Here is an 11,454-nt window from a genome sequence, read left to right on the forward strand (position 1 = left end):
TTCTGGTAATGTGCATTACTCACTCATCCTCAATTCCTACCTGACATTCATTTCAAGGGGAGTAGTTTCCAAGCACAAGCGATGACCATTTTGAGCGCTTGACCCTTTTGGAAACAAAGCACCATTGTGTTTTAGTACATAGGAGGTACCATTTCAACGTGGGGTTTTTTTTCCCCTCTAAGTGGAAAGGTAAATGCTTATGCTAACTTTTTCTCTTTTCATTTGCCCCCTTAGAAGTCGTACTAAAAACATGATGTGGTACGGAGTATTGGGGACCAAGGAGCTGCTACACAGAACATATAAAAACCTGGAGCAGAAGGTCTTGCTGGAGGTGAGGAATTAGCATTCCCTTTTGTTGCTGTAACTGGGATGCCTTATTGCATTTCCTTCAGACTCTTTTGACTCTAGCTTGGTGATTCTACCTGGTGATGTGAGGGTGTTGCGCTTCCCTGCCTGATACAATGTAATTGTTTTATTCACCCTGAACTAGCTAAAAGTGGCTTTTCCTGGTTCTGGAAGATAACTTGTATTCTTAGCCTCTAAGGGGAGTGTCATCCTACTGGAAAGTATTAGCTGTCCCCAGCTCAGTATTAAACATACATAAGATTCTCATGTTACATGTGTGATTTGCATGTGAACACAACGTTTTAGCTAGTAGGTGCAGTGCAAAACTTTCATTTAACTATACTATAATGTGCATCAAACTGGAAAAGAAATATTCTTGTATGCGCAATGTACAGCATCAACAGGTAGCTTGCAGGAGACCCTCACTACAGCAGACTGTTTAAGTATTTCAGAAGTTTTATTCCCCTTTTTGGAGAAATAAACCAAGAGGTTTTGCCAAGCCTCTCCATTGTACCTTTTTCCTCTTTGGGGAAAAGAAGCAACAGTATCCCTCTAAAATTGCCCTTTGCCAGAGGAGATGTGGTTCATGAGACATGAATGGATATGTTCAACTCTGTTAGGTCAAGAATAAACTGGAAGAAACCTGAATTAATTTATTACTAAGCTGTTTTCTGTTCTTAGAGGATGTGCTCTGGCAGGAGGGGCTCCTTCCTGCTGTACTGAGAGTAGTGTTGCCTTCTTTTTTGTGTAGTGTGATGGGAGGCCAATCCCTTTGCCCAGTCTCCAGGGAATTGCTGTACTCAACATTCCCAGCTATGCAGGAGGCACCAACTTCTGGGGAGGAACCAAGGAAGATGATGTGAGTATTCTCTAAGGCAATCCAGGAAATATTTTTACTTACTGTCGCTCTGGAGTCATAGCCCCTGAGAGTAGAGCTTGGACAGAGAGGGCAAAGGACCTGTCTGCATGTGCTTTCTCTGTGAAGTGGATAGGATGCTGAAGCCCAGCATTCAGAAGCTTTGCACCCAAGTGGTCTGTAGTGATTCAGAAAAAATACAGATGCTGTCCTGACCATTTGGACTTCAAAGAAGTACTTTAGATTGACCTTCTGCCCTCAAACTGCCTGACAAGTAAAACCCCTTGAAGAGAAAGGGAGTTAGATCCAGGCAGAAATATTGCATTATTACCTGCTCTCATAAGAATAATTATTGCCTTGTATCCTGCAGCCATTGTCTCAGCTGCCATCAGAAGCACAGTGGGAATATTGAGGCTCCTTTTTCTCCCTTCTAGCTCACTGCAAATCTTCGCATTCTAGCTTCATTGTTAATTTTATACAGATTACACAATTGAAAGCTGAGCCCCAAATCTTCACCAATAGTGGGTAAAAGGAAATCTCTCCAACAGAGCTGTATGTCAACTGAATTCTCTCTCCCTTGTATCTGTCTAGACATTTACAGCCCCCTCCTTCGATGACAAGATTTTGGAGGTGGTAGCAGTGTTTGGTAGCATGCAGATGGCAGTGTCACGAGTGATAAACCTACAGCATCACCGGATCGCACAGGTATCAATTGCTTTTGTGAGCTTGTTTTGTCTCCTCTCTCTCCAGCTTGTGATGTTTTTGCCAATTTCAGTCCGTAAAGCCCTCCGTTCTGCTCTCTCTTATCCATGGAAAGAGCATCCACCAGGGTGAAAATGAGCATGTCTAGGGGCAATTTGGGTATGGAATTGTTTGCCAGCATTCATTGCGGTATGAGTTAGACCACCAATTCAAATACACATTAGTCAAAAGACACAGCAAATGGTCCCTGCTACACAAGGGCAAGGTGTGCCCTGCCACCCAGGCATGTGTACCTCTAGTAGCACCAAAGCTACAGCAGCTGGGGAAGTGCTCTGGCAAGAAAGAGAAGGTATCATGCTTTTGGAAAACCAACATTTTGAACTTCTCTGATGCAATCACTTCTTGCAGTGTCGGACAGTGAAGATAGCAATCCTGGGAGAAGAGGGAGTTCCTGTGCAAGTGGATGGAGAAGCTTGGATCCAGCCTCCAGGTTACATTTGGATTGTTCATAAGAACAGAGCACAGACCCTCACCCGAGACAGGGTAAGAGCAGCCTTGTATACACTTTGCATACGTGTTTCAATGTTACATACTCCTGGAGAGTATGGCAGCAGCCACACATGAAAGCTAATCTTTATGAATGTAAGAAGCATATTTCGCTACACACCAGAAAACTTTTTGGAAAGAACATGATTAAACTTGCATTCACCACTTGGGAAAGCGCATAAATAAGGTTAATCATGCAGGCTTATTTTGCTTCCTTTTCTAGGTGCCTTGTGACAGCATTTCCTAATACACTTGCATGCTGTTTTTCCCACAGGATGCCTGTCTCACTGAGTGCTGCGGATTGTCTAGATTCAGCTGTTCAATATTCTAACTTCTCATTGTTGTTCAATATGTGGCTTATACCTCGTTGACCAAGTAAAGCAGTGTCTTATGCCTTGTTCAGCAATGTGTGTCTGTCTCATCTCGTAATTTTCAAGTATATCTGATGAGTACCAGTACCTAAGGAAGTGTCCTTGCCATTTTACATATTACTGAATGGTGGTAAGGCAATGGAAAGGATTAAGGCCTTGCTGTGGCACAAACAGGCTTTATGGTTCCCCCCAACTCTGTAACTGTCCATGGATAAACAGTTGAGTTGATAGCAGCTCTTAATACTTTCCAGCATAACGCCCCTTTACCCAACTTCCAGAGCAAACCAAAGTCCTCTGCAAAGGAGGGAATAACAAGAATAGAGAGAACTGCTGAATGACGAGAAAAGAGAGAACAACGAAGAAGAAAAAGGGAAGGCAGCCTCATACAGGCCTGAGGCGCGTTCCCTGGCAGGATGTTACAAGTATGATGGTATGAAAAGAAAGTGGGCATGCAGAGCCCCTGTCATGGGTCTTGGGTATTGCCCTGTCTCCTGTCTTAGCTGAGAGAAAACAGTGGATATTGATACGACGTTGGGGAAAGGAGGAGGCAGGAATAGGGTATGCAGTCTTTCCTGGAGGGACAGTGAGCTTCTGCAGTGTCACACTGAGACTTTGAGGGGAAGTGACTGAAGGACATAGCACAGAGAGCAAGGGGGAACAAGACTCCTGCTGTAAAAGTGGGAGAGAGAAAAGGAGAGGCAACCTAAATGTGAGTATAGTGGGAAAGGCAGAGTAAAGCACGAGAGGCGGAGAGGACATACAAGTCCCTAGTGAGTGTGCTGTGTGTGTTGGGCCATCTGAAGCCATGGCTGTGATTGTGCCATCCCACTCATTGCCTGCAAACCCAGTTTTGCAGGCATGGAATTACCACTGAGGAAGAGGTTCCATTTTTGCAGAGTAACATTCAGCTTTTGTCTTCACTGTGGGCTTATTGTTATTTTTTCTGCTGTCCTTTTGATCATTGTTACACACCCCTTCACAGAGCAAATATGGCCTATACAGTAGATGAAGTGGGATCCTCTCGTCACATGTGTGACCCTGTACCTTTGGGAGCATTTTTCAAATGTGATTTGGGATATTTAGTTTCCTAAACTGAAGATGGAAAATTTCAAATTCCCTTGTGTGGCATCATCTGGACTACTGAAGAGTCATCAGCAAGGTTGAGATCAGCAGATAGCTTGTGCTGAGCTGAGAGCTTGATTTTGTCCTGTATGAGGAGCAGTAGGGGAATGGAATGCTTTACCACAGGGCTTCACAGGTATTCACAGATGCAGGAGAATGGCATGTCCCCAGAACCTTGGCTTGTCCCCAAAGGCAGTTGTGTTCTAGTGGACACTGACTTTTGCGCTCCATTCATCTCCTTTCTCTACACTTAGTCCCATGCTCCTTACCTAGTCTGTACTCCTCTCATTTGACTGTCCACGCCCAGGATCCACTACTACCATTGTCATCCCCTTTCTTATCCACCCATCACAGTTAATCTCCTTTCCTTTTCTGGATCCCCAAATTCTGATTTTTTTAAAACTTTTTTTTTCATGAAAGCTTCACACCCCTGCTTGCTATCATCTTCTCAGAATCATTCTTCCTATTTCGGTCTTCCCTTCCCATAGTCCCTTCTCTTGTCTCACTTTCTCTCTTGCCATTTCTTGCGCTCGTTGATCTGTCTCTCCTTGCCCTGAGGCTTTGTATGCCAGTTTTCATTCTCACCAAGTCCAATTTTGATCCTTCTGCATTGTATCTATTTTACTTCTTCCCATACCACTATCTGATGCCAGCAGGAGTATCAGTATGAGTGCAAGTGGGAGAGGTCCTAGCTCTTGAGTTCAGTTACTTGTCCCACCAGTTACTGGGGAGGCCCAGTTTACTTCTAGATAAGGAGGAGCCATGAACATTTTTAGTTGCTACCTCTGAGATGTCACTTGAAGAGATGTACAGTAATAGTCAAGTGTAGAGGCAATATAGCTACTCAAAGAAAAGGCTGCCACCAGTAGGGAACTGGTGGATTTTGCTAGTCTGGCCCTCAGAATTGGCCTAGAAGTTTCAACTAAAAACTAGGCTTAAGCAAAATTTAGGCCAAGGCAAGCATGTGGCATGGAAAATTTCAGCCCAGACAGTTCGTTTAGCTAAGTTACAAGCAGCTGAACAAGTGGGTCCTGCAGTAAAAAGTGTCTATACCAGATGTACATGTTTTACAGGCATAGGCACAGCCATTGTTTTTTATAGGAGCTTTACAAGATATCTTATAGTTTGCTTGCTGTGTTTTTAGGCATTTGAGAGCACCTTGAAGTCCTGGGAGGACAAACAGAAGTGTGAGTTGTCCCGACCCTCCTCTTTCTCTCTGCAACCAGAGATCATGTCTGAAGAAGAATCCACCCAAATCAACCAGTTTGGTCAAGCTGCAGGTGCTCTGATCCACAGGTGGGACTCAATTTGCTTTTGGTGAATAGAGCCCTCCTCTGGTCCCTGAAGTTCTTATCCTACTCCCTGTTCCTGGAGATGTTTCTGTTCACTCTTATCTTCTGCAGTGCTGGTCCATGTCACTGGGGGTAGCATTGTTCATTATGCACTATCCCAGCTGCACGAGGACTGAAGTGGAATAAACTTTCTTAGGTCATTCTGAACAAAAAACGTTACTTTCGTGAGCAAACGTGGATCCTTTAATTGTGAAAGAACCCATTATCTCTGAGTATCAATGATTTTTATCAGAAATGAAACAAAGGACTCTCTAGGAACTCAGATGACAAGTTGTTTTCTTATAACCCTGATGCCCAGCAGAGATTTCTGGAAGAAGTCACTGTATGCTCACCTGCTCATCCTTTACTCAGATACTCAGCTCCTTGGTTTGGGCCTCAGAGAAAATCGGAGAAGTATTAATTAAAGTGCCATATGTGCAGCTGCCTTTCACATCACTATGGCCTAGATACTAAAATATCTAGGTCATATTTCAAACTGCAGAATTGAAAATGCACCTGGAGTTGTGCATGTGAAATCTGCCTTGCTTTGCCTATGCATGCTCACTATAGCAGGGAGAATTGCCCTACTTTGCCAGAGGCTGTACCCCTCCCTTGCTTTATCCCTGCTCTTGTCACTCAGATGGGTTTTAAAAGGAGATACCCAGTCAGAAAATAACTGCTTTGAGCATATTCTGATGCAATCTGTAATTCTCTCTTTAGCATTCGGGAGATAGCCCAATCCTATCAGGACATGGAACAGGAGCTTGCCCATGCTGTCAATGCCAGCTCCAAGTCTATGGACAAAGTCTACGCTAAATCCAAGTCTACAGAGGTACTTCACACTTGGCATCTCCCATTTTGTCCTTGTTCCATAGCTCTTGGTTTTCCTTTCTGATTGACCAAAAGTAGGCCTTGCTTGTCTAAGACTTCTTCCTTTTGACTGCTCAGACCTCTGCATTTCCAGGCTTAATTTGCGCATGAATTGCTTCCCTGCAGGGTCTGAACTGCAGCCTTGTTGTAGAGATGGTGAATAATGTCAAAGCCCTGCATAATGAGACAGAGCTGCTGCTGGCGGGCAAGATGGCACTGGTAAGAAGCACAAAGCAGGAGTAAAGCAGCCTCTCACTTTCTCTCCTCTCCTCCTGTTGCCTTGGCCAGCAACATTTTGCTGGTTTTGGTCTTCTTTGTCTTTGCAACAAGTCAGTTTAAATGTTATCATCCAGGAATTAGGATGGTGTTGCTATGTAGGCATGATGAGCAGTCAAGCTAGCTTGTGCGGAGTCCGGAGATCAGAAAAGATGAAAATCATTTACTTGGTAACTTCTGGGCAGAGTGCCTGCTGTGCACTTCCTTTTAAAAGCAGGAACTGCTTTGTTAGCTAGGAATTTCAAGGCAAGGGCCTGTCTGTGTGTTCCACCATATGGCTTTTCACTCTGCCTTGCTTCCATTTCTGATCCAGCAATTAGATCCTCCACAGAAGGAACAGCTTCAAGCAGCCCTGGCAGACATGGATCTCCAGCTGAGGAAACTGGCAGACATCCCTTGGCTGTGGCAGCTTATGGAGCCCTGTGATGAGGAGGTGAGGAGGACCAAGGCTATGTTTTCCAAGCTGTTCTCTTTTTCACTAGTTGGCTGTGAGTGTTTGACTTCCTGTGAATACATGACTGATATGTGAAAAAATAATTAAGAAGGAAACTTGACTCACTAGGGCTAAAGAAAGGAGTTTCCTGCTAAGGTCCCTTGCCTGATATGGGATCAACTTTCTCTGTTTCCTTTCCTTTCTTGATCAGAATGACTTTAGAAATTTTTTTTCCCCACTCTTAGAAGGTCATGGAGCTGAGCTTCACAGTACTTGTTGCTCTTGGTCTGTTCCAATCAGTTTGTGACTGTTTGCCTGATTTTCTGGTTTTGTTCTTACAGAACCAGATGCTGGATTATTCTAAACGCAGTCGCAGTGGCAAATTCCGACTGGTGACCAAGTTTAAAAAGGAAAAGAACAACAAAAATAAGGAGACTCATAGTAGCATGGGATTGCCGGGTACCGAGTCTGCTCATTCATTGTGTCTCTGTCACATCAGTGTGGTTGCACCACTGTTCTCTGTCTGTCTGTCTGTTTCCTCTCACATTCTCTCGCTCTTCTGTTTCACATGCATCTGCCTTTTCTTGGAGGTCTAGCCTTGTCTTTTTCATGTTGCAAAGTAGCTTATTGCTCCATTCGGTCTAAGTCATGATCCCCCAGTACCACGCAAATATTCCTGAACAGAAACAGGAAGTGACCTCCGAAGAATTCTGCCTACATCCAGACATTTTCAAGGATATTTTTGGGAGTGCTCAGTGAAGTGAATATGAGGATTTTGACATTTTAGGTATTGGAATGACTGTGAGGCCCAAGTCCGCATAACTCCAGTCTTTTCACTGCTAATTCTCTGTGACACAGTTAATTATGTTTTTCTCATTGATTCATCCTCAAGCTTTAATCAAGTTTCATGTCTAATTGGCTGGGGATCAGCATCACCACAGGTGCACCCTGACCTTTAATCCTACCGGTCAGTAGATAAAAACTGGCCATGAGTCAACAAATTACCATTCAAGACACTTTCTCTCCAATTGGATTAGTTGATTTTTGGTTTATATTCTCCTTATGAAGACTTTTTTCTTCTAAAATTCAGAAGTACTACCTGTTCTGTGGGCTCCTGGGTCCTGTCCTCTGCCATGGAATTGTGGGTATAGTCTCCTTCTGTCTGATAGGCTGGTGTTCATTCATTGCCTCCTACAACCTGGGAACTTTATTATTCTCTTATTTAGAGGCTGTGCGAGAGGGTGGAAGTCTAAACTCCTCCTCTCTTCCTCAGACTTAGGGGAGAGAGATTGCTATTTTGTTTACTGAGCACAAGTTCTTGTGCATAATAGCAAACTAATCTGTGCTTGATTCTTCATGATATAATTTATGACTGTTGTTTTGTAAGCAGAGGAATATAATGGAATTTACTTTTCTAATCATAGGGGTAAATTTTAAAAAGCATCTCAAATCCCGTCAAAACAACCCTGCACTTCCTCCTGGCCTTATTGCAGCTAGCCTCTGCTTAAGAGAACACCTCTTCACTTTCTCTGCCCTACCTCCTTTGTTTGAGACTGTAGATCATGCTACCAGTCCTTGCCCTCCCCTTGATTTGAGGCTGTGGTATGCTTGCCCTGCTTCTCTGGCACTGAGTGCTGATGGTGTCCTCATCTCTCACTGTCTTGGGATTCTGGGTACTCAATGCACTCCTGCTTTTCCATCTCTAACAGTTCACCTCTGGGGAACGGAGGAGGTTGCGGCCTGGCTTGAGCATCTCAGTCTTTGTGAGTATAAGGATATCTTCATCCGGCATGACGTCCGGGGCTCTGAGCTCCTGCACCTCGAACGGAGGGACCTCAAGGTACTTTCATGATCAGCTCATGAGAAATAGCCAGCTGCATCTGCATGACCTTCTGTGCTGAATGTGCTTGGAAATGATCTGCCCACTGTTCATTCCACATGCCTTGGCAAGATGAACGGGTTCATTGAGGCCTTGTTTTATTTTCTCACCATTTCAGGTCACCTGATATTTTAATAGCAGGGCGATAGAACACCTAGTTCAGAGACCAACTGTCCGATTCTGCCACAGCTTCCTGGAGATGTAATACAGTCCAGCACACAGATTGCAGATAATGTTCTTGAGAGTCTGTGATTTTAATGATGGAATGGAAGTTTTCAGCTTCTCAGTTCCTGTACCATCTTTGCAGAACATGCTGTGATTGGGAAAATTTGCATCTTATGTTGTAGTCAGTCAGTCATACATCATCACACTTCTTTGTTACAAGAAAAAAATTATCATCATCTTTGTTGAGGCTACTAGATAGAAAGAATGGAACTTAGTAACCACATGGTACAGCTTTTCATCTCACCGGGAGATGCTTTCAATACAGACAAAAATTGAAAGTGGTGATTCTTTACATGTGCAAAAGATTTATGTCATCATTCTGGTGACTTGCATATAACAGAAAAATACTTTGTTGTAAAGTAGTGCATTGCATTTGTTGAATGCCCCTTGGATCTTCATTTGTGATTTTGACCATCTTCCTGGTGTGAGGTTTGCTGTAATCTGTGTAGCTGATTCCTCTGCATGCCATCCAGCTACAGCCTGTGTTTTGTTGCTTGGTACCCAAGTGTTCACACATTTATCTGATGTGACCAGTGACTAGTTGGTTCTCCCTGCATGTTTTGGCTACTAGCTTAGGTCCTTGAGATCTGTACGCTCTTTCCGTTCTCACACTTTGGCTTTTAACAGTCAAATCAATTTGCATTTCTGGCTAATGGTCTGCAGTTGTCTCTCTCCATTGCTCTGTGCCTGCTCATTACCTTGTTCATGCTCCGATAGCTTTTTGACACATGGTTTGAGGTTCCATATATAACCATCAGGTTTGTAATCTTTCTGGTAGTTTTCCTCCTCTCTTTCTAACTGGCTGACTAGTTTGTAACCATTGCTTGGCCACCTGGAATTTCCTCCCTGCCTTTCTCCTAAGGTAAGGTTTTCTCCTTTCTTCCAGGACCTGGGTGTGACCAAAGTGGGTCATATGAAGAGAATACTGCACGGGATCAAGGAGCTGAGCCGGAGTACTCCTGCCAGCGAGGTTTAGCCTCTGTTTTCACAGCCTGTGTCTACCATTCCCCCTAACTACACAGCAGTCACCTCACTGAGCAGATGTGCTCACAACTGTCGCTACTGAACAGCCAAACTGTAGCTGTTCAGAGCTCATATCAACCAAGCATGGTGCTACCTTTTTCCTGTGGGGTACGGCTGCATCCAGTCGAGAGGCATCTTATTTGCGGTCAGGCAGAGCCTCCTGGAAGAGAACTCACTTGCTATTTGAAGAACCATGTCCTCCAGTGTGGGAAGTTCTGGTTCCAGTGACAGTGCAGGACTCCTGAGAATTGCAACACAGCTACCTTTACTGGATAACTTCATCACAGTAGAATTATTCAGGGCAAAAGATATATTGGCCAGTCATAGTTCAGGAGCATCTGACAGTCTTTTCAGACCCAAAACTTTCCTGCTTATCAGTGTGTCACACCTATAGCATTTAAGTGGGACAAAGCTTGTCCTTGTGTTTTACTAATCCCTTTTTAATGTATCTGTAGTTGCATGCGTTTTGTGTCAGAAATTCAAAGCCAGTACAGACCTCTTGCTGATGAATACCCAATGATTCTCACTCACTTATGCCTTGCAACAAACAATGCATGGGGTTCAAACAGCAGTTTGCACCAGTTTGCAGGGTCTTCCTCTGGGGCTGGCTCTCTTCTTCCAGCCAGTGGCAATGGTACAACCTTTAGGTTTTCGGGCATCACAAAATTTTTCAGAAATTCCTGGCAGTAAGAAAAGACAAAATTCTGGAGAGCCAAAGGATTACAGGAGATCAACTCTGACATTCTTCCTTCTGAATTCATCCTCAGGCGACTCGATGAACAGGAGAGGAATGCTAACTAGCTGTTTGGGCTGTGTGAGAAATGTAATGTAATGGAGTGAGATATGGAACAATTTGCTCCATCTTGGTGTGGGGAGCAGCATGACTGACAGCAGCCAGGAGCAGCTTTCTCCCCATTTAGTGCCACCTTTGTGGCCAAAGAAAACAAAGCTGTTTCTTTACTTCAACTTGCTGCGCAGAAAACTATATTTCAGTCACAAAAGATACGGTTTATCTGTAGTACTTGCATCTTTTTACCTGTCTTGGTTTTAGTGGCTTTTCCATCTTGCATCTCTCTCTTGCTGCCTTGCTCCTTCACTCCAAGGAGGATACCAAAAGATTAGGGTGGCTCAGTCCTCCTGGGTTCTACCCCTGAGAGACATATGTGCTGTCAAACACCAGGGATCCTGTAAGAGCACTGAGAGAAGGAGGATTGTTACTGAGCGGATAAGCATTGTAATGAAAACTGGAGTACGTTGGTAAATTGCCTTTGATACCACCAGCAGTGGAGCATTGAAAAATTAGTGCCTCTGAATCACAGTTCTTAGACAACCTTCAAATTTCCGCTGTATTGCCCAACCCCAATCGAGTCTCTGTTAAAGCCCCAAGACCAGCATGCATAGTTATATTGCCATGTTTGTCACTGCAAAGGGAGTTTGGGAACATTCAGTGCTGTAAAGCTGATGAGACAGCAGGA

General features: G+C 44.0%; 1 protein-coding gene across 1 annotated transcript; it reads left to right on the forward strand.

The window, feature by feature from the left end:
- Positions 1-241: 241 nt before the first annotated feature.
- Positions 242-10,364, forward strand: LOC104525029 (diacylglycerol kinase delta-like). Its single transcript, XM_010168077.2, has 11 exons — positions 242-331; positions 1,097-1,204; positions 1,793-1,906; positions 2,312-2,446; positions 5,087-5,238; positions 5,994-6,105; positions 6,270-6,362; positions 6,733-6,852; positions 7,194-7,311; positions 8,562-8,692; positions 9,843-10,364. Exons 1-11 carry the CDS (start codon positions 251-253, stop codon positions 9,930-9,932), a joined length of 1,254 nt encoding a protein of 417 aa, XP_010166379.1. The 5' UTR covers positions 242-250; the 3' UTR covers positions 9,933-10,364.
- Positions 10,365-11,454: the final 1,090 nt, after the last annotated feature.

The sequence above is a fragment of the Antrostomus carolinensis genome, unplaced genomic scaffold, assembly GCF_000700745.2.
Source record: "Antrostomus carolinensis isolate BGI_N321 unplaced genomic scaffold, ASM70074v2 scaffold15295, whole genome shotgun sequence".
NCBI lineage: Eukaryota > Metazoa > Chordata > Aves > Caprimulgiformes > Caprimulgidae > Antrostomus > Antrostomus carolinensis.

Excerpts from the sequence above, each read along its gene's own strand:
- LOC104525029 (XM_010168077.2), top strand. The coding sequence starts at position 251 with ATGATGTGGTACGGAGTATTGGGGACCAAGGAGCTGCTACACAGAACA. Across the intron at positions 2,447-5,086 it reads AGACCCTCACCCGAGACAGG|GCATTTGAGAGCACCTTGAA; the intron begins GTAAGAGCAGCC and ends CTGTGTTTTTAG. Across the intron at positions 5,239-5,993 it reads GCAGGTGCTCTGATCCACAG|CATTCGGGAGATAGCCCAAT; the intron begins GTGGGACTCAAT and ends TTCTCTCTTTAG.